Below are 23,722 nucleotides of genomic sequence, written 5' to 3' on the forward strand. Positions count from 1 at the left end.
CTCCGCATGCAGCTGTGTCTCTATGGAATTTGGACATTTGGACGAATACTTTCTGGTAAAAGATTCTTTTGTTTTTTCAATCTTGCATTGCTGGCTGCAGTTTCACAGATAAACAAGTAGGTCTGCACACAAATCTGTGCAAATAAATTTATTGGTTAGTTATGCTTTTCTCTCTCTATCTTTGTGTAGCTTAATAGCTATTGCTTTAATCCTGGTTAACTTTGTGATTTCTGAGCAATAGCTATGATTTGCTCTAACCTGGTTAATTTGAAAATTTGTTATAATTTTATATTTTTTTAAAAGATAACCATATTGAGCTTCTCAAGTGTTAACTTAGCCAACTTTTGAAATTATAAACATAGGTCATGTCCTTCCTAAAACTTAAAAAACTTAAGAAGTACTATGTAAGTTGAAGTTTGCATTTTAAAACTAGAAATTGAACATTCTTGTAAGAAATGTATTCTTTTGAATCTCGAGAAGAAAAAAATATGTATTAGTAATACTTATTATTCATAAAACTGGATTAATTTAATACTAGTTTACAATATAGTGTGTAGAGATAAATCAGAAGAGGTGCACAAGTGTGGCCATTAAGTATAATATACTGTCTCTCTTTCTCTATACAGCATATATATGCATCTATATTGAAATTATAATTACACAAAATATGTATATGTATTATAAAAAATGTGATGAGATTAATGAGATATTCTATCATTAATTAGAATTTATAGATCACAGTTTCATGTCGTAAAAAAATTGAAAAATTCCTGATATGAAGCATTTTTTTTGTGTGTGTGTAAATTAGGAAATCGACAACCGCTATCACTCCAGTACGTTATGGGTAAGTCCCGCTCCAGTGCAATATCGAAAATCATATTGAAGAGGTAAACCGTACTAGACAAGTCGCGTACGACGAGTTCAACCGAAAAAGCATGCAAGGGGGTTTGAACTTGCGCTTCCCTCCTGCTCAACCAACTCGATCACCCCTACAGGTTAAAGAATATTTCTTTTTAATGAACTTTACACGGTACAAATTCAGATTAGTCACACCAATAACCATGGAATACCTATTAAAAAAAAAGGCATTTTTAAATTACACAACGTATAGCTTAGTCAGGTTTCCACGTGCTCCTAGGGACAACAAATTTCTCCTTACTTCAATACCACAAACTCTCTAATTTTTTTGCACTCACTTTACACCACCTTTGCCCTTTGACCATTTGCAAAGCTTACTGCTTCTCCATTTTCTCTCCATCTTTTCTTCTTACACTATCTTAAATCCTTCTCATTTTCTCAAACCATTTAACATAAACTCTAGTAGTGGTCCTCAACATCACATTCCTCAAACAAAATATAAGCTAGAAATTAAAGCATATAACAAGTGTGTTTTTTTCCCTTCATTTTTTGGTCTGGAAAAATGGTAATGGAAGGGGTTCAAGAAGATACAAGTGAAGGAAATATACAATGTATAAACCATCCTTATAAAAACAGTTCACCAGGTGGAATCTGTGCATTTTGCCTTCAAGAAAAACTAGGAAAACTAGTTTCTTCTTCTTTTTCCTCTACCATTTTCCCTTCTTCTACTTCTTCTGTTTCTACTCCTTCTCTTAGATCTGATTTTGGCACCACTTCCACTACAACTTCAGCTTTACAAATCCCAACAAATAACAAAAACACCACTGATTGTAATACTAACTATCATCCATATGAGAATAACATAAGGAAATCAAGAATGCAATTTTTGTTGAGTCAGAAGAAGAAGAATAGTAGTAATATGGCAAGTTCTGGTTCAGATTCTGGTATTGTTTTTATTAAGAGAAGTAAGTCTACTACAACTCCTAGAAATCATTTGCATTTCTTGGAAGCTGAAGATTATGGTATTCAGAGAAAAGGATTTTGGTCATTTCTTCATTACTCATCCTCAAAGCATTATTCTTCCACAGGTAAAGAAACTTAATCCTCTTTAAAAACTATCTTATCTATTAAAAATGTTAGAGACAGTAAATTTTTATTTACTTGTGTATATCTTACCATTGGAGTTGATTCTTTTTCATGGCCGAGCATGTGAAAATTTCTTTTTTATAAAATTATAGCGGTGAGACTTGAATCCAGGCCATCTCGTGTGTCTGTATGCTATGACACTATGTTGAAATGTGTGACCATTTTATCGAAAGTTGTTGAAATGTTTGAGATGTTTATATATTTTGAATAATTAAAATTCACATAAAATATGTGTATATCAGTGTATAATCTTCAACATGCTGCTGCTCACGAGTGGTTTGATTTCTTTGTCATGAGCCAATGACGGTTAGACTTGACCTAGTACTTTTATCTGTTTTAGTTATCATATTGAACTGTGTGTTGATCTCATCTAAATATTAAATATATTACGAGTGATCCATTTTTATTTACTTAATTATGTTTTTCAACAGGATCATCTCAAAACGGATTCATAAAATCAAGGGAGAAAAAGAAGGAAGAAATTGTAGCAGTTGAGGAAAATGAGAGTCCTAATGAGTCAACATTTGACAGAAAGGTAGCAAGATCCAGATCTGTTGGTTGTGGAAGCAGAAGTTTTTCTGGTGATTTATTTGAGAAAATCTCAACTGGTTTTGGGGATTGTACTTTAAAAAGAATTGAATCACAAAGAGAAGGAAAGCCAAGATTTTCCTCTGTTAATCATAAAGAAAGAGTCAATTGTGGAGGCATATTATCTTATTTGGTTTCTTCTGAAGAAAATTTGCATGGAAAATCTCATAATATTGCTAATGGAAGAAGTAAGAATTGGGGTTGGGCATTAGCAAGTCCAATGAGAGCTTTTAGTAAAACATCATCAAGTGGAAAAAGAGAAGACTCAAATAATAAGAATGCTACTCCTAATTTGGCTGCAATTCCTTCTTTGTTGACTGTGAGCAGCTAGAGAGACTTGCTTAATTTAATTTTCACCTATGTCGTGCGGACTCTCGAAAATGCTGTCACATCCATGCTTTACAGGATCCGGAGCACATCCAATGTTGTGCGAACTTTCCAAAATGCTGTCATATCTATGTCGAAGCCTCAAGAAATACACTATTTTTGCAGGATCCGATACGCATACAGCGACATTTTCGAAAAGTCCGAGTAACATAGATTTTCACTAAGTAGCTACTGATACTATTACACAAATTTGCATTATTCTTGTCCAGAAACTCTGTTTGTTTATCAGGTTATATTAACTAATTTCTTTGTTATTAGAACTCTCTTTTTTTGTCCTGTTGTAAGGTTGATGTTGAGTCCTGATGATTTTGCTGTCAATTGATTTGCTTTTGTTGGAGATTTTTCTTGTTGTTGGATGCAAGGCTTTTGTAGTTTTGAAGGGAGAAATTCCCAAATGAAAAGGAGTTAATATTATTATTTATTTATTTCTTTGTGATTCTTATTATGAGTGGAAACAATTGTAAGTATTTTCTAATAGAAATTTGCTGGATTTTGATTGAGAATGATGGAGCATCCCTGACTTTATGCATGGCTTCAACATTAGTTATAGGACTTGTCTGTACAAAATTACAATCAATATATTTTTGATAGTGGATATGGAACTAATCTTTTACAATAATAGTGGATGATGAAAAGAAATTACCTAGCGTATTGTCGTACCTTTCAAGATTTAAACTTAGTATTTTCACTCACTTTATTAATTATAAAATAATAATCTTCCATAATTTTTGTTTTAGATGTCTGATATTAAGATAGTCTAATTCCTCACTTTATTGATTATTAAGCATTTTATCTCTAGTTGTCTCCATCCAGGAGTCTCACTAATTTATATGCATATCCTTTTTAGATGGCCAAAATCTAAAAGATAAAAGCCAAAGAGATCCACAAGAAACAAGTTGCTAATAAGAGTATCGTCTAGCTATTTCACGTGCAAAGATTGGCGGAGACAACTAATCATTGTTAAACAAAAGGGGGATTGAGATTCATTTTAGAGTCTCAAGCTCCAAGTCAAAATACTATCACATGTTTGGTAGATGGAGACATATGCAAAAAGGTCTAAATCCACTGGGCATATGATCCCAAAACTCTAGCTTAATTAATACACACGAAAAAGTAGATATAATGATAAATTCATCTTGTATGATTCTAAAATACCAAAAAATAAACTCAAAAGCCATGAGTATTGATCCCCACGTCATTTCCTGTGGACCTAAAAGAATTCAGGTCAATTGGAGTCTGTATAAAAAATATTACAAAATCAGCATATTCGTGTTGAATGACCACGAAACGCCATAAAAATGAACCCCAAAATCATGGCAAAGTAATGAGTATCGGTCACTAGGCCATTTTCTATGGACGTACGAAATTTTAAGCCAATCTGAATCCGTCAAAAGTATTCTACAAAATCAACATGTGCTAATACATACGAAAAATATATATAATCACAAATTCATGTTGCATGACCCTGAAAGACCATAAAATCAACTCAGAAGTCATGGCAAAGCAATAAGTATTGGTCACTAGGCTATTTTCTATGGTCCTATAAAATTTCAGGCCAATCAGATCCCGTAAACAAAATTCTACAGAATCAACATGTATTAATACATACGAAAAAGTGGATATAATTACAAATTCATGTTGCCCCGAAACGCCATAAACTGAAACCGAAAGTCATGGCGAAGCAATAAGTATTCGTCACTAGGCCGTTTTCTATAGACCTACAAAATTTCAAGCCTATTGAAGTCTGTCAATTTTTTTTACAAAATCGGCATGTACAAATATACACGAAAAAATTAATATAATCATAAATTCGTATTACATGACCCAAAAATACCATAAATGAACCCGAAAGTCATGGCAAAATAATAAATATTGGTCACTAGGTCGTTTCTTATGGTCCTACAAAATGTCATGCCAATTAAAGTCCATCAAAAAATTCTACAGAATCAACTTGTACTAATACACACGAAAAAGTGCATATTATCACAAATTCGTGTTGCAAGACCCGGAAACGCGATAAAATAAACCCGAAATGCAAAAAAATAACGTTAGTCATGGCAAAATAATGAGTATTGATTACTAGACCATTTGCTATGAACCTACAAAATTTCGGTCTAATCGGAGTCAACCAAAATAATTCTACAAAATTAACATGTACTAATACATATAAAAAAAATGGATGTAATCACAAATTCGTGTTGCATGACCCTGAAACGCCATAAAAAATCCAAAAAAGGCCCATAAAATTTTAAGCGATTCGGAGCCCGTCGCGCGAATTTATGAAAACGGCGTAGACATTAGCACACGAAAAATTGAAAATCATCATGAATTCTTGTTTTATGGCTCTAAAATGCTAAAAAATGAGGTTTGGTCATGGCGAAGCCATAACTATTGTTCGTTAGATCATTTCTAATGGGTCCACAAAGTTTTAGGAATTCAGAGCCCGTCACCTAAATTCATGAAGATGGCATGGATATTAGCACATGAAAAATTTAAAATTGTCCCGAATTCTTGTTTTATGGCTCTAAAACGCCAAAAAATGAGGAACGGTCATGGCGAAGCAATGATTATTGTTCATTAAATTATTTTTATGGGCCCGCAAAATTTTAAGAGATTGGGAGCCGGTCGCCTGAATTCATGCAGATGGTGTGGACTATATCACATGAAAATTTGAGAATCGTCCTGAATTCTTATTTTATGGCCCTAAAATGCCAAAAAATGAGAAATGCTCATGACAAATCAATGACTATTGTTCATTAGGTCGTTTTTGATGGGCTGACAAAATTTTAGGCCATCCGGCTCCGGTCGACTGGGCCCATACAGATGGTGTGGGTTATAAAATACGAAAATCTGGGAATCAGGCGAAATTCCAGTTTTATGGCCCCAAACCGCCAAAAAACGAGGGATGGTCATGGCGAGGCAATGACTATTGTTCCTTAGGTCATTTTCGATGATCCAGCAAAATTTTAGGCGATCCGGGTCCGGTCGCCCCGATCCATGCAGATGGGCTTGAGCTATAGCACACGAAAATCTGGCAATCAGGCGAAATTTTAATTTATGACCCAAAAACGCTAAAAACTGAGGAACGGTCATGGTGAGACAATGACTATTGTTCTTTAGGTCATTTTTCATAGGTCAGCAAAATTTTAGACGATCCGTGTCTGATTTCTTGAGCCCATACAAATGGTGTGGGCTATAGCACATGGGCGGAATTCCAGTATTATGGCCCTAAAATGTCGAAAAACGAGTAACGGTCATGGTGAGGCGATGACTATTATTCATTAGGTCGTTTTTGATGGACCGACAAAATTTTAGGCGATCCGGGTCCGGGCACTCGGGCCTATGCAGAAGGCGTAGGCTATAGCACACGAAAATCTGAGAATCGGCAGAATTCTAGTTTTATGGCCATAAAATGCAAAAATACGAGTAACGGTCATGACAAGACGGTGAGTATTGTTCCTTAGGTCGTTTTTGATAGGGAGGCAAAATTTAGGCGACCCGGGTCCGATGTTGGGCCCATGCAGGAGGCGTGGGCTATAGCACATGAAAATCTGATAATCACGCGGAATTTCAGTTTTATGGCCCTAAAATGCCAAAAAATGTGTAACGATCATGGCGAGGTGGTGACTATTTTTTCTTAGGTCGTTTTTGATAGGTCGGTTAAATTTTAGGCGATCCGGGTCCTGACGCCCGAGCCCATGCAGGAGGCGTGGGCTAGACACGAAGATCTAGGAATCCAGCCGAAATCCAGTTTTGTGGCCCTTAAATGCCAAAAAACGAGTAACGGTCATGGCTAGACGGTAACTATTATTCCTTATGTCATTTTTATAGGCCGACAAAATTTCAGGCGATCCGAGTCCTGGCGCACGGGCCCATGCAGGTGGCGTGAGCTATAACACACGAAAATCTGGGAATCAGGCGAAACCACATAACGAGTAACGGTCATGGCGAAGCGATGACTTTGTTCCTTAGGTCGTTTTGGATGGCCGGCAAAATTTTAGCAATCCGGGTCCGGTCGTCCGGGTCCATGCAGATGGCGTGGACTATATAACATACAAAAATCTGCGAATCGGAGAAAATTCCAGTTTTATGGCCCTAAAATGCCAAAAAATAAGGAGCGGTTATGTCGAGGCGATGACTATTTTCCCTTATGTCGTTTTTGATGAGCCAGCAAAATTTTAGGCTATCCGGGTCCGGTCGCCCAGGCCCGTGCATATAGCATACGAAAATCTAGAAATCGGGCGAAATTCCAGTTTTATAGTCCTAAAACGATAAAAAATGAGGAACGATCATGGCGAGTCTATGACTATTGTTCCGATCGCCCGGGCCCATGCAGATGGCATGGGTTATAGCACATGAAAATCTGGAAATCGGGCGAAATTCCAGTTCTATGGCCCTAAAATACCAAAAAATGAAAAACAATCATGACAAGGCGATGACTATTGTTCCTTAGGTCGTTTTTTATGGGCCGACAAAATTTAGGCGATCCAGGTCTGGTCGCCCGGGCCCATGAAGATGGCGTAGGCTATAGCACACAAAAATCTGGGAATCGACTTGAATTCCTATTTTATGACCGTGAAATGCCAAAAAACGAAAAATGGTCATGGCGAAGCGATGGCTATTGTTCATTAGATCATTTTTAATGGGCCCACAAAGTTTTGGAAGATTCGGATATTAGTGCATGGCATCTTCATGAACCCGATCGACGAGTTTCAAATCGCTTAAATTTTATGGTCCCATTAGAAACAACATAATGAGCAATATTCATTGTTTCGCCATGACCGAACCTCATTTTTTCTCGTTTTAAGGCCATAAAAAAGGAATTCAGGATGATTTCCAATTTTCGCGTGCTAATGTCCATGCCATCTTCATGAATTCAGGTTATGGGCTTCGAACTGTGCAAAAATTTATGGGCCCATCAGAAACGACCAAATGAATAATACTCATTGCTTTGCCATGACTATTGCTCAGTTTTTGGTATTTTAGGGCCATAAAACATGAATTCTGCATGACTTTCATTTTTTGTGTGCTACTGTCCACGCCATCTTCATGAATTCGAGCGATGGATTCCGAATCCCCTAAAATTTTGTGTGCCCATCAGAAACGATCTAATAAATAATTGTTATGGATTTTCCATGACTATTCCTTATTTTTTTTACATGTTAGGGCCATAAAATAGGAATTGAGGAAGATTTTAAATTTTTCGTGTGCTAATGTCCATGCCATCTTCATGAATTCGGGTGACGGTTTCGAATCGCCTAAACATTTGTGGACCCATTATAAACGACGTAATGTACAATAGACATGTCTTCGCCATGATTGTTTCTTGTTTTTGGTATTTTAGGATCATAAAACAGGAATTTAGAATGATTTTCACGTCATCTTCATTAATTTGGACGACGGGCTCCGAATTACCCAAAATTTTCTGGGTCCATCAGCAATGACCTAATGAACAATACTCATTGCTTCAGCATGACTATTCCTCGTTTTCTTGGCATTTAAGGGCCACAAAATAGGAATTCAGTGGTTTTTAACTTTTCGTGTGCTAATATCCACGCCATCATCATGAATTCGGGCGACGTGCTCCGAAGCACCTAAAATTTTGTGTCCCATAAGAAATTACCTAATGAATAATAATAATCGTTTCTCTATGATCTTTCCTTATTTTTTGGAATTTTAGGTCTATAAAATCCGAATTTAGGACGATTTTTAATTTTTCATGTGCTAATGTCCATGTCATCTTCATGAATTTGGGCGACATGCTTCGAATTACCTAAAATTTTGTGGGCCCATCAGAAATGACCTAATGAATAATAGTCATCGCTTCACAATGACTGTTACTTATCTTTTGGCGTTTTAGGGCCATAGAATAGGAATTCAAGACGATTTCTAATTTTTCATGTACTAATATCTACGCCATCATGACAATTTCCAATTTAGCGTTTTGGCATTTTAGGGCCATAAAAAAGGAATTCAGGAGGATCCTCGGATTTTCGTGTGTTATAGTTAATGCCATCTGCATGAATTTGGGCGACCGACCCTGAATCTCCTAAAATTTTGTGGACCCATAAGAAATAACTTAATGAACAATAATCATCGTTTCGCCATGACCGTTCTTTTTTTTTGGGCGTTTGAGGTCTATATAACAGTAATTTAGAACGATTTCTAATTTTTTGTGTGCTATTATCCATACAATCTTCATGAATTCGAGTGACGGGCTGCAAATCGCCTAAACAATTTCTGCGCCCATCAGAAAACAACCTAATAAACAATACTTATAGCTTCACCATAAACGTTCCTTGTTTTTGGCATTTTTGGGCCACAAAATAGGAATTCAGGATGATTTCTAATTTTTTGTGTGCTAATGCCCACGCCATCTTCATGAATTCGGGCGACGGGCTGTGAATCGTCTAAAATTTTGTGAGCCCATCAAAAATTATCTAATAATAATAATCATCCTATCGTTTCTTATTTTTTGGCATTTTAGGGTCATAAAATAAGAATCTAAGATGATTTCAATTTTTTCATGTGCTATTATCTATACTATCTTCATGAATTCGGGCGACGGGCTCTGAATCGCCTAAATATTTTTGGGCCCATAAAAAATTACCTAATAAAAAATATTCATCTCTTTGCCATAACTATTCCTTATTTTTAGCATTTTAGGGCCATAAAACAAGAATTCAGTACAGTTTCCATTTTTTTATGTGCTAATGTCCATGCCATCTTCATGAATTCGGGCAGCGGGTTCCGAATCGCCTGAATATTTATGGAGCCATCAGAAACGATCTAAAGAACAGTAATCATCTATTCGCCATGACCGTTCCTAATTTTTTGGCGTTTAGGTCTATAAAACTGGAATTGAGAACGATCTTTTTATTTTTCAAGCGCATTGTCCATGCCATCTTCATGAATTCGGGCAACAAACTCCAAATTACCTAAATGGTAGAATTCGAGGGTCCACCAAACTATATAGAGAACCAGCTTCTCTATTAGTTTCCACAGATTACACGAACACAACATAAAGTAAATAACACTTAGAGTTTTTACGTGGAAAATTTCTAGCTCAACGGGATTAAAAATCACGACCTACCCTTGTAGGATTTCAACTTCACTATTGAGCAACTTTCAGATTACAATCTATGCAACTTAGGAATTAACCTCTTAATCCCTCATTAACTTGTAACATACTATTACAAGCCACTTTGTAATAACTTTATTACAAAGACTTTACAACTCGACTAACTCTAGCCAAGACACAAACACAAGGGTTTATGCTTTACAAAGGGTATCCTATGGAATGCTTCTAAACAAGCTAAGTAGGAATTACAATTGAAAAACTATCACAAAGTTACAACTTAACTAAGGACATATAATAACTTAATATGGGGAACTGGTCCGTAGCAGTATTGTTCTTTGTTCTTGGTGCACTTGAGAATTATTTTCTTGATGATCAGTCACACATAGTGTTTTGAGCAAATTCTCTAAGCGTTCAAGTGATTTGTTTTACCTTCCTTGATGTTAATAATGAATTTGTGACATCACTAGGATGATGTAAGCAAGGTAGGTAAAAGACACTCCCCATAAAGTTGACTGCTGCACTATTTTTGTACGGTAGCATGTGCAGGCAGCAACTTTACAGTTGGGGAAGTTGACTTGTGCAGTTTTCTCAGGAAACGGTAGCTATCTGTTCCTTCTGTTGTTCCTTTTACTCTGAAGAGTTGAACCATATATCAAGCTGGAACCTTTTGAACGTAAGGTCTTGAGAATGTGTAACAAGTTCCTTATTTGGTTCTTGACAGTAAGTTTGTTAGATCATCAAAACATAACAGGGATATACATATAGCCTATCAATTTTCCCCTTTTTGATGATGACAAACTTATAATTCATGTTCCCCCTAAGAACCAACATTTTCTGAATTCCCCCTGAATCTGTTTCCCATCCTGTTCCTCCTGAATTATTTTTCCCCCTTTAAAAAGATTAGAAACAGGCTTATAGCCACTTGTGTGCACACAACATGACTAAAAACAGAGCATAAAGACAAGGCATATACATCAAAAAGGGAAAAGCTTCCATTAACAATTTGGATTTGAAAACAGGGAGCAGAGTCAATGTTACTAACAACCATTCACAATTCAGAACAACAAAAACAAATACCACAAACGTAAAAAAAAAACTAATCATAGGAAACCAATACTTAAGACTTGACACTGAGGGGACACTGTTTAGGGAGCACTAGAAGGATAGGGCTTAGAGGCAGAGGCAAGGGTTTGGAGGACGAGATCCATTCGAGCATTCTCTGACATTTGCTCATTGAGCAGTTTCTCTTTCAGGTCCGCCATCTATTTCTTGAACTCAGCATTCTCTTTGGTCAGACAGGCAACCTCTTCACTTTGAGAGATACTGGAACCAGGTTCCTCCTAAAGCTGACTCAACTGAATCTCAAGAATAGCATTCCTTGATTTTAACTGTCTTATCTCAACAGTAGCACTGTTCTGAGCGTTGATCAATTGAGAAATGGTATAAGTGCTTCCAACTCTTCCGGCCCTATCAATGCACTCACATTCTTCCAGTGTGGACTTAGAGAAAGTTTGCTTCTTAGTGCCCACTTTAGCTTGTCCCAGAGGAACCTTGAAGTACTCAAAGACCTTGGTAAGAAGGAACCCATAAGGAAGCCCATGATTACCATCTTTAAAATCTACCATTTTCTGCCTGTACTCTATCATGATCCCAGGCAGGTTGATGGTAGTGAAGTTGTCCAGTGTTTCCATGAGGAACAGGTCTGTATGAGAAGTGATAGATCTTCTCTCAGCAAGAGGCAGCAAGACTTTATTCACCATCTCAAATAGCAGTTGATACACTGGAAGGAGGGCCTTCTTCTGTACCCGTTCCCCTTACTGAACTGCTCTGTCCTTCAGGATGGCGTTTCTAAAATTTTGAGAACAAGATCCCTGAACACTAGACAGCCCTTCAGTAGGCACACCCAGAATAGACCCCAACAAGGCAGAGTCCATTACCATATCAACTCCATTTACCAGCACACAGACGTGATCATCCTCAACCTTGAGTAAGTCGGCATAGAAACTTTGAACTTCCTCCTCATACACCTTTGAAGTATCACTTGTGATCAAATGTGTCCACTATTAAAACTCACAGATTTCAACCAGCTGTCTCATACCAGCCTCCTCCAAAATGTCAGGGGCAAATGTACGGCCCCATAGCACCTTTTGATTCCTCAACTTCTCTTTCCCAGCACTCCTTGGATCACCAACTTTGGCCCTCTTTGAGGAACCAGGTTCCTCATCAGTATCAACTTTTCTCTTAGCAGACTTGCGAACATTCTTTCCTTTTTCATCAGACTTCACAGAATTTTCACCCAATTCTTCCATCACCCTGGCAGCAGACTCTTCTACCAACTTATTACCAGATTCTTTCACCACATTTTTACTAGCGACATCATCTTCAGACTTGTTCAGACTTTCAGCAGACACAGAAGATCCCCTTTTAGGCTTAGGGAGACCATGCTTATGTGAGCGCTTTCTAGATAAGGAACCAGGTTTCTCTTCTACTTCATCATCCATATTCACAACTGGCAATGTCTTCTCTCTCACACCTTTCCCATCTTTCACTAATTTTCTTCTCCTTGACTTAGCTTGACTGTTCTTAAGCACAGACTCAAGAGCCTCTTTCCTTTGCAACCTTGTAGTAGGTCACTTAGGAGTGGACTCTTGAGCAACCATTGGTCTACGCCTAATCAAGCTAGCAATTGGCATATCATCAGAATCCTCTTCACTTTCCCCAACTACTTCTTCAGAATCAGATCCCATCTCAAGCATGACCACAGACAAAGGCTCATCATCAAAATGAGGGGAGGGAGCAGGATCAATACTGAGCTGGGGCTTTTGAGAGGACCTCTGAGTTGGATCCTCTGAGGAGGGATCAAGTCCTTCATTTGGGACCCCAGTAGTATTGTCCTGCACCGATTGTTCAACAGGCACAAGCTCTCTACCCTCTACCACAGTCTTAGACTCTCCCTCCTGAGCCTCAGACCTATCCGCACTTCCTTCTATAACAACCCCTTCATTAGCTATAGATAGCATGTTTTCTATTGTTTCTTTCTCTTGTAACTCCATTGAACCCGCAGAAGAAGAAGTTGTACCTGTAGGCTCAAGATTGGGAATGAAAGCATTCTCAGAACCAGCAGTTGGATCTACATATAAGCCTTCATCCAAAGGAATACTAGAGATTTCTCGATTCTCTTCTTCATCAACATGACCCTTTTCACCCAGTTTTTCCGGCGAGGCAGGAGGAGAGCTTGTAACCACAAATCTTTTAGGAGTTGAGATTTTGTGACTCCTGTGAGAACCAGAACTTGATTGAATAGGAGAGGAGACAGAGTGTGGGGGTGACTCTGCCCTAGGGTTTTGGCTAGTCGTGGTGTTGAGGGAGGAGTCTAATATCGGTGTTTGAATGGTTGAGGACTCAATGGGGGTGTCACTTGGAACACTTGAAGTTTCGTGATTTTCAGCCATGGAGAGAAGTGATGAGTTGAGGAGAAGAAATGGGTAGTTTGAAGGAGAGAAAGAAGAAGGAAAATTTTAACGTTTGATGTGAGGAGTTGTGACAGTGATGGATGTATTTAAGATTGATGAGGGACCAGTTAAGAAAGGGCGGCAATTTTGGGAGTCGGGTCGATTTCTAACGGGTAAGACGTTTAGGTTCAAAAGACACAAAGAAAAGAAACTAACACACTGATGATGTGGCACTTGTTTTAACCGTTCAAAATTGTGCATGAGAGAACAGAGAAACTACTAACCTGTGTCAGGAGAACCAGGTTCCCTGATTAATCTTGCATCTATAAGCTTTGCCCTTTATACCAGTGCGTGCTGCATCAACTGCCTATTTGCTCTGTAATCATCATGCGTGTCTACCTGTAACGGTATAGAGATGAGTTAGACTTTACCAGAAAACACTTTTAGCTAATTTTACCTGAACATTTCTTTCATAGCCAATCATCGAGGGACCAGGTTCTCAGTTGGGTTTTATCAACCCCAGTGCTAGACGATTTCTTTCAAAATGTTCTCTACTCAAGGCCTTGGTAAATATGTCTGCAATCTGATCTTCTGTGCTTCAGAATTTCATGCAAACGAGCCCCTTTTCAACATTGTCTCTGAGGAAGTGGTGACGCATATCAATGTGCTTGGTTCTCTTATGTTGGACTGGATTTTTGGCCATATTGATTGCACTTGTATTGCCGTGTATGAGAGGCACACAATCTGAGAACACTCCAAAGTCTTCCAGTTATTTCTTGATGCACAACGATTGAGCACAGCAAGAAGCAGCTGCTACATATTCTGCTTCTGCATTTGAGAATGCCACTGAGTTTTGCTTCCTTGCACCCCATGAGATTAGGCAAGAACCCAGGAAATGTGCCATTCCAGACGTGCTTTTCCTGTCCACTAGATATCCTACATAATCAGCATCAGCATACCCAATAAGATCAAAATTGTCACCTGAGGGATAGTAGAGAACCAGGTCCTGCGTTCCTTTGAGATATCTCAATATTCTCTTCAGATGAGATTCCTTTGGATTGGATTGGATTGAAACTTTGCACAAAGGCCCATGCTGAACACAATGCCTGGTCTGCTTGCAGTGAGATACAAGAGTGACCCTATGATCCCTCTATACATGGTCTGATTTACAGGAGAACCAGGTTCATCCATGTCTAGACGAGTAGTTGTGGCAATAGGAATGTCAATAACTTTTGATGTTTCCATGTCAAACCTTTTTTAGCAGCTCCTTGATGTACTTCTGATGACTTATCATTGTTCCCTTTTGAGATTGCTTCACTTAAAGTCCCAGGAAGAAATTTAATTCTCCCATCATACTCATCTCAAACTCACTCCCCATGAGTTTTGCAAACTCTTCACAAAGAGAGTCAGTTGTGGCTCCAAAAATGATATCATCAACATATACCTGAACAATGAGTAGGTTCCTCCCTCGTTTCTTCAAAAAAAGAGTGTTGTCAATTTTCCCTCTTGTAAATCCATTTTCTAGAAGAAACTTTGATAACCTTTCATACCAAGCCCGGGGAGCCTGCTTTAGCCCATACAATGCCTTGTCCAGCTTGAAAATATGCTCAAGATGCTCGTGATACCCAAATCCAGGAGGCTGCTTGACATTAACTTCTTCTTTCAGGTAGCCATTTAGAAATGAACTTTTGACATCTATTTGGAACAATTTGAACTCCATATGAGATGCAAAGGCAATAAGAATTCGAATAGCTTCCATTCGAGCAACTGGAGTAAATGTTTCATCATAATAAATCCCCTCTTCCTGATTGTAGCCTTGAACTATAAGCCTTGCCTTGTTTCTTGTTGTATTTCCAAACTCATCAAGTTTGTTCCTGAACACCTACCTGGTACCTATGATAGTTCGATCTGCAGGTCGAGGAACCAGGTGCCATAACTTGTTTCTTTCAAATTGATTCAGCTCCTCTTGCATGATTGTGATCCAGTCTGCATCTTTCAACACTTCTTTAATATGTTTGGGCTCTATTTTGGAAAGAAAGGCTGAAAAGGCAAGTGAGTTTCTTGCTTTTGATCTGGTTTGAACTCCTGAGTCAAGAGGGGTGATTATGTTGTCAAGAGGATGTGAGCTTTTGTGCTTCCAATTTGGTACCTGAATCTCATTGGCAGAGGACCCAGGTATGTCTAACTGAGGTTCTTGGGCACTTCTTACTTCAGCAAGTGTAGTACCTTGGACTGCATCAACAACTCTATTTTCAGCTTTAGTTGATGTGATCAGGGGACCAGGTTCCTCTTCAATAGATGGAGGTGTACTCGCATCATATTCACTGGATTCCTTTACATGACTCATCATGTCTGCTTTTCTATTTTCCATGTCAATAACTTCTCCTGGAACAGATAAAGGTTCTCCATCTTGATTAGCATGTCTGTCCTTCTCACAGGAGAGGTGGGATTCATCAAAGATCACATGTATACTTTACTCAACACATTAAGTCCTTTTGTTGTATACTTTGTAAGCTTTGCTTTGAGATGAGTATCCCAGAAAGATTCTTTCATTACTTTTGGCATCGAATTTTCCAAGAGCTTCCTTTCCATTGTTAAGAACAAAGCATTTATACCCAAAAGTCCTTAGATGTGTCAGCTTGGTCTTCCTTCCATTCAACAGTTCATATAGAGTCTTGTTTAGAAGGAACCTGATCATGCACATGTTCACCAAGTAGCAAGGAGTGTTGACAGCTTCTGCCCCAGAAATTCTTTGCAATCCCACTGTCAATCAACATTGTCCTTGCCATGTCTTCAAGAGTTCTATTCTTTCTCTCTACAACACTATTTATGTTGAGGTGTTCTTGAAGCTGAGAAGTTGTGAGTGATACCATTTTCAGTACAGAACTCATCAAATTTGGCATTGTCAAACTCTGTCCCATGATCAGACCTGATGCAGGCTACCTTATTACCCATCTTCACTTGGATCTTTTTGACAAAATTAAATAACACTTCAAAAGTTTCATCCTTGGTTCTTAGAAATAAAGTCCAATTGAATCTGGAGTAGTCATCAACTATCACAAAGATGTACTTCCTTCCTCCTTTGCTCGGCACCCTCATAGGTCTACATAGATCCATGTGAAGAAGATCAAGTGGCCTTGAGGTACTGACTTCCTTTTTGGGCTTGAATGAGGATCTGACTTGCTTGTCTTTTACACATGTATCACACACTTTGTGATCCTTGAAGCTTGACTTGGGCAGACCATGAACCAGGTCTTTCCTGACCAATTTGTTCAGCAACGTGAAGCTTGCATGACCCATCCTTCTATGCCATAATTCAGCATCATCATCAACAACACTTAGACAGCTGAGATCACTATTTTGCAGAGACTTAAAATCAGCAACATAGATATTTTTGTATTTTCTTGCCACTAGCACCACCTCACTAGTCACAAGGTTTATGACTGTACATATGTTTTGACACAAATTCCACCTTGTTTCCCTTGTCATAGATCTGGGAAACACTTAGCAAGCTATACTTCAACCCGTTCACGTAGTACACATTTTCGATTGAGTGTGAGAGAGACTTTCCAATCCTTTTAACTCCCAGAATATATCCTTTCTTGCCATTTCCAAAGGATACACTCCCTCCTTGCAGGGCCTTAAGTGAAAGAAAATCATTTGTACTTCCAGTCATATGCTTTGAGCAGCCACTATCCATGTATCATTGTAGGTTGCTTCCTTTCACTGTTCCCTGCACAAGAAAATCAGGAGTTAGACTCAGGAACCCAAACGAGTCTGGGTCCCTTGTAATGAGGAAAAGGGTGAATGAGGGATCTTCTGGTCCAAGCAGGCATTATGCATTTTTTATATGAGGGACCAGGTTCTCTACCAGTAGTTACTTTTTCAACAAAAATTTTATTTTTCTGCTGTGACTGAAATCTGGCCATACAGTTTTATTTAAAGTGCTCAGTGTTACCACAGTGAGTTCAAAGCCAATTGTCAGGTACAGTAACGTACTTGCTATGAGGGTTGTAGGGAATCTTTTCCCTTTGGAACCCAATCCCCTGCATGTTTCTCCCATTATTGATGTACATGGCAGTGATAGCATCAGAGGACCAGGTCCACTTAAGTGATTTTTCTAGATCACTCTTCACTCTACCTAGTTCTTCCTGAAGTTGTTTGTTTTTCTCAAGCTCGACACACAGACTAGACTTCACTGAATTTAACTCACTTTCAAGCTTAATGTGTGCCTCACTTGCAACTTCCTTTCCCTTTTGAGAATTTTCAGGCCTACTCTCTATTTTAAGTTCCCCAATTATTTCCTTCAAGTCCACTACCACCACTAATAGGTCATCTCTCTCATGCTCAATGTTAGCAACTCTCTCAGCTAAGACTTCTTTTTCCTTTCTTACACACTCAAAGGTCTCTTTTAGGTCTACCGCAATGACCATTAGATCATCTCTTTCATGTTCTATATTTGCAATATTTTCATCTAAGACATCCTTCTCTTTCTTCAGGTTCTCAATTGTTTCCTTTAAATTAACAACAACGATTACTAAGTCATCTATGGTTTGTTTTGCTTCTCCTAACTCCACAGTTAAAGCATCTTTATCATTTATAAGACTGTGATAAGCATCAATTAACACATTTGCTAAAGACATGAGTTTTTTAGGAGAATAAGATTTCAGATTTCTCTGAACATCCAGAAAATTTACCTTATCATCGTCATCATTATCAGACTGAGCCATCAAGGCAAAGATTAAGTCATACTCAATTGCTTCACTTTTCACTGCCATTATTGAACTATTACCATGATCATTTTCTTTTTCATATTCTCTGGAGGAGTCTCCCCATGCAATAAGAGCTTGCTTTACAACATTGTCAGCGGTATTCTTTCTCTTGAAGTATTTATCAGGAACCGGGTTCCTCTTGGCTGCTTTGTCAAAGTTGTTTTTGTACTGATTTTGCTTTAGGAGAGGGCAATCCTTGATGAAGTGTCCTGGCTTGCTACATTTATGACAGAGGTCATAATGTTTTGGCTTGCTAGAACTTTCCTTTTTTGGAATGCCTCCATTCCTGCGAACCATCTTCTGGAATCTTCTTGTCAAGTAAGCTATATCGCCATCCTCACTACTTGAATCATTGTTGTCTGCCTTAAGGAACATGTTCTTCTCCATTTTGGGTTATCTTCTTTCATTATCCTTCTTCTTCTTCTTCTTTTTCTTCTTCATTTCATATGTTTTCAGATTGTCGACAAGCTCATCAATGGTTAGCTCCTGCAAGTCCTTCGCCTCTGTAATTACGTACACTTTGCTTTCCAAAGAACTGGGTAGCACACTAAGGATTTTTCTGACAAGCTTGTTTCTTAGAATAATTTCACCAAGAGAGTGAAGCTCATTAATAATAGAGGTGAACCGAGTATGTATATCTTGGATGGATTCATCATCTTTCATCCTGAAGAGCTCGTATTCAGTTGTGAGCATGTCGATCTTGGATTGCTTAACCTGTGTTGTTCCTTCGTGAGCTGTCTGAAGGGCTTCCCAGATTTTCTTGGCTGATTGACATGCTGATATCCTGTTGTATTCATCCGGACCAATGCCACAAACAAGAATTTTCTTTGCTCGAAAATTATTTTCTATGGCCTTTCGATCAACATCATTGAATTCCTTCCTCGTCTTAGGAATGGCTACAGCTGGGTCGCCAAGATTCTTAGTAGGAACAAAGGGTCCATCACAGATAACATCCCATAGCTCTGAATCTTCAGCCATGATGAAGTCGTGTATCCTAGTCTTCCACCATCCATAATACTGTCCGTTGGACCTAGATAGTATGTAAGTAGACTGGCCTTCTTCGAAGTTTGGCGGAGCGGCCATGAGGATCCTCTCTAGGTGTTAGCCTCATAGAAAGAACCTGCTCTGATACCAATTCATAGAATTCGAGGGTCCACCAAACTATATAGAGAACCAGGTTCTCTATTAGTTTTCACAGATTACACGAACACAACAGAAAGTAAATAACACTGAGAGTTTTTACGTGAAAAATTCCCAGCTCAACTGGATTAAAAATCACGACCTACCTTTGTAGGATTTCAACTTCACTACTGAGTAATTTTTAGATTACAACCTATGCAACCTAGGAATTAACCTCTTAATCCCTCACTAACTTATAACATATTATTACAAGCCACTTTGTAATAACTCTTTTACAAAGACATTACAACTCGACTAACTCTAACCAAGACACAAACACAAAGATTTATGATTTACAAAGGGTTTCCTATGGAATGCTTCTAAACAAGCTAAGTACGAATTACAATTGAAGAACTATTATAAAGTTACAACTCAACTAAGGACATACAATAACTTAATATGGGAAACTGGTCTGTAGCAGTGTTGTTCTTTATTTTTGGTGCACTTGAGAATCGTTTCTTGATGATCAATCACACAGAGTGTTTTGAGCAAATTCTCTAAGTGTTCAAGTGATTTGTTTTACCTTCCTTGATGTTAATAATGCATTTGTGATATCACTAGGATAATGTAAGCAAGGTAGGTAAAAGACACTTTCCATAAAGTTAACTGTTGCATTGTAGCGTGTGCAGGCAACAACTCTACAGTTGGGGCAGTTGACTTGCGCAGTTTCCTCGGGAAACCGTAGCTATTTGTTTCCTCTGTTGTTCCTTTTACTTTGAAGAGTTGAAACATATCCCAAGCTGGAACCTTTTGATCGTAAGGTCTTGAGAATGTATAACAGGTTCCTTATCTGGTTCTTGACAGTAAGTTTGTTAGATCGTCAAAATATAACAGGGATATACATATAGCCGATCACTAAAATTTGTGGGCCCATCAGAAATGACATAATGAATAATAGTCTTCGCTTCACCGTGATTCCTTAGTTTTTGGTATTTTAGGGTCATTAAACAGAAATACAGGATGATTTTCATTTTTTTGTATGCTATTAGTCCATGCCATCTTCATAAATTTAGGCGGCGGTCTCCGAATCACAAATTTATATTGCATGACCCTAAAACTCCAAAAATATCGAAAGTCATGGAGTTGATGATTATTGGTCACTAGGATATTTTCTATGAACCTACGAAAATTCAGACTAATCCGAGTCCGTCAAAATAATTCTACAAAAACATCAAGTATTAATACACATGAAAAAGTGAATATAATCACAAATGCATATTGCATGATCGAAAAACACCAAAAGATGAACCCAAAAACCATGGCTTAGCAATGAGTATTGGTCACTAGGTCGTTTCCTATGGACCTACAAAACTTCAAGCCAATTGGAATCGTCGAATTATTTTTATTAAATCAGCAGGTACTAATACACACACAAAAAAATGGATATAATCACAAATTCATGTTGCATGACTCCAAAATACCAAATAATAAACCTGAAAGTTATGGCTAAGCAATGTGTATTAGACACTACGCCGTTTTCAATGGACCTATAAAAATTCTTGCAAATCGGAATCCGTCAAAAAAATTTTACAGAATTATTATGTACTAATACACACGAAAAAAGTAAATATAATCTTAAATTGGTGTTGCATGACCATGAAAATCTATAACTTTGCCTCGTTTGCAGATAACTCACGAGAGGCTGCAAATGTGTCTGTTACAATTTTGTCTATTGGAGAGAAAATTGAGAGTAACTTTTACCCTTTTTTCCCCTACTTGATTTGTATATGTCTTGAATTTTCTATTGTCTCAGGTTTTTCTGTCTTTCTTGCATGAATCATATACTGTCAATTGTCATGCATGAAATTCGCTGCATAAATGAAACACAAAATCATTATGTCCTTTTGCTAGTCATTAAGACCATAAAACCATTTACCTCCAAAATTAAGGGTTATCAACATTTGGATTAAAAGCCATGGGGGTGATGATTATTGGTCACTAAGACGTTTCCAATGAACCTACGAAAATTCAGACTAATCGGAGTCCGTCAAAAAAGTTCTGCAAAATCAGCAAGTATTAATACACATGAAAAAGTAGATATAATCACAAATACATATTGCATGACCGAAAAACACCAAAACATGAACCCGAAAATCATGACTTAGCAATGAGTATTGGTCACTAGATCGTTTTCTATTGACATACAAAAATTCAGGCCAATTAGAGTCGTCAAAAGTTTTTTACTAAATCAGCAGGTACTAATACACACGAAAAATGGATATAATCACAAATTCATGTTGCATGACCCTAAAATACCAAATAATAAACCCGAAAGTCATGGCTAAGCAATATGTATTGGTCACTACGCCGTTTTCAATGGACCTATAAAAATTCACGCAAATCGGAATGCGTCAAAAAAATTCTACAGAATTAATTTGTACTAATACACACGAAAAAGTAAATATAATCATAAATTTGTGTTGTATGACCACGAAAAGCTATAAAATGAACCTGGAAGTCATGGTGAAGAAATGAGTATTATTCACTAGGCGATTCTCTATGGACCTACGAAATTTCAGGCTAATCGGAACCCATCAAAAAAATTCTACAAACTTAACGTGTATTAATACACACGAAAAAGTGAATATAATCACAAATTCGTGTTGCATGACCACGAAACGCCATAAAATAAACCCGAAAGTCATGGCGATGCAGTGAGTGTTGATCACTAGGCCAATTGTTATGGACTTACAAAATTTCAGACCATCAGAGTCTGTAAAAAAATATAAAATCGGCATGTACTAATACACGCGAAAAATAAATATAATCACAAATTCGTGTTGCATGACTATGAAACTCCATAAATGGATCCGAAAATCATAGCAAAACAATGATTATTGGTCACTAGGCCTTTTTCTATGGACCAACAAAATTTTAGGTCAAATGGAGTTTTTCATAAATATTCTACAACAGTATCTACTAATACACATGAAAAAGTAGATATAATCTTAAATTCGTGTTGCATGACCACGAAATGCCATAAAATGAAGCCAAAAGCGAGGGCGAAGCAATGAGTATTGATCACTTAGTTATTTCCTCTGAACCTACGAAACTTTAGGCCAATCGGAGTCCGTCAAAACCGTTGCCTATGGACCTACAAAATTTCAGGCCAACCGGAGTCTGTCAAAAAAAATTTACAAAATCAGTTTGTAGTAATATACACGAAAAAGTGGATATAATCTCAAATTCATATTGCATGACCATGAAACACCATGAAATGAACTTGAAAGTCGCAGTGAAGCAATTAGTATTAGTCACTAGGTTGTTTCCTATGGATCTACGAAATTTCAAGCCAATCAGAGCCCGTCAAAAAAAATCTACAAAATCAGCATGTACTAATACACAAAAAAATGAATATATTCACAATTCTTTGTTGCATGACTGAAACGCCATAAAATGAACTCAAAAATCATGGCGAAGCAATAAGTATTGATCACTAGGCCATTTCCAATAGACCTAATATACATATTTAAATTCATGTAAATTCCTCTCTTTCTTCTACCATAGTTGTGAAATCATTCCCCTTTTTTCTTTTTATTTGAATAAGCTATTAGTATATGATTCAGCTTTCGCGTACGTTAATTATTTCATTGCCTATATGTTATCTTCCATTAATATTAATATCGGATAATTTCAGCCATCAAAAGACGTTACTTTTTCCATTTGATTGGTTTTTGATGGTTTCTACGACTATTAGAGAATCGTGAGGAAGGAACATTGCAAAACGACGTGCACTTTGATATGAAAGAATTAAGACTCATATCACCGTTATAAAAATTATAACAGAACCTCCATACACCAACAACTTAAAATAGGACGGTTCTGTTGGTTTAACTAAATCTATTACTATATATATAACCACACTTATTCTGAACCCATTAAACTCTAAATTTTATATTCGCCTTTTCGTTCACACGAGTTTTGGAAGCACAGGGTAAAAAACTAAAATGGTAGGGGTAAAGGTCCAACTTTCTATCTGCTTCTGGAATCAAAATGTGGTCTTTTTGGAGTCAAACGACCAAAATAGGTGGAAACAATACTGACTACCATTTTATATATAGCGCGGTTATTCACCGCGCTATACATTAACAACACGTTTGTCCGCTAAGGTATAGAGCGGTGAATAACCGCGCTATATTTGAACTCAAAATTGGTGGGAGGTATAGCGCATATATATGAGGTGCTATAATATAACGCCTCCTATATAAGCGCTATACCTACTTAAAAAAGCGGGCCATCACCTACCCCGACCAGAAACC

General features: G+C 37.6%; 3 protein-coding genes across 3 annotated transcripts; 1 reads left to right on the top strand and 2 right to left on the bottom strand.

Annotated features, from left to right (window-relative positions):
• The first annotated feature begins 1,180 nt into the window (after positions 1 to 1,180).
• Positions 1,181 to 3,482, top strand: LOC104114114 (uncharacterized). Its single transcript, XM_009624483.4, has 2 exons — positions 1,181 to 1,946; positions 2,436 to 3,482. Exons 1-2 carry the CDS (start codon positions 1,421 to 1,423, stop codon positions 2,921 to 2,923), a joined length of 1,014 nt encoding a protein of 337 aa, XP_009622778.1. The 5' UTR covers positions 1,181 to 1,420; the 3' UTR covers positions 2,924 to 3,482.
• A 10,799-nt stretch (positions 3,483 to 14,281) lies between these two features.
• Positions 14,282 to 14,757, bottom strand: LOC138903430 (secreted RxLR effector protein 161-like). The gene is made up of 2 exons (XM_070191401.1): positions 14,683 to 14,757; positions 14,282 to 14,623 (listed from the first exon to the last, which is right to left on the bottom strand). Exons 1-2 carry the CDS (start codon positions 14,755 to 14,757, stop codon positions 14,282 to 14,284), a joined length of 417 nt encoding a protein of 138 aa, XP_070047502.1.
• A 3,920-nt stretch (positions 14,758 to 18,677) lies between these two features.
• Positions 18,678 to 19,262, bottom strand: LOC138903431 (uncharacterized). Its single transcript, XM_070191402.1, has one exon. The coding sequence runs from the start codon at positions 19,260 to 19,262 to the stop codon at positions 18,678 to 18,680; it is 585 nt and encodes a 194-aa protein (XP_070047503.1).
• Positions 19,263 to 23,722: the final 4,460 nt, after the last annotated feature.

This window comes from Nicotiana tomentosiformis, chromosome 12 (assembly GCF_000390325.3).
Source record: "Nicotiana tomentosiformis chromosome 12, ASM39032v3, whole genome shotgun sequence".
NCBI lineage: Eukaryota > Viridiplantae > Streptophyta > Magnoliopsida > Solanales > Solanaceae > Nicotiana > Nicotiana tomentosiformis.

Coding starts and splice junctions, on each gene's coding strand:
- LOC104114114 (XM_009624483.4), top strand. CDS start 1,421: ATGGTAATGGAAGGGGTTCAAGAAGATACAAGTGAAGGAAATATACAA. Junction 1,947..2,435: donor AAAGCATTATTCTTCCACAG/GTAAAGAAACTT, acceptor GTTTTTCAACAG/GATCATCTCAAAACGGATTC.
- LOC138903430 (XM_070191401.1), bottom strand. CDS start 14,757: ATGGAAACATCAAAAGTTATTGACATTCCTATTGCCACAACTACTCGT. Junction 14,624..14,682: donor TGGATGAACCTGGTTCTCCT/GTAAATCAGACC, acceptor CACTGCAAGCAG/ACCAGGCATTGTGTTCAGCA.
- LOC138903431 (XM_070191402.1), bottom strand. CDS start 19,262: ATGGCTGAAGATTCAGAGCTATGGGATGTTATCTGTGATGGACCCTTT.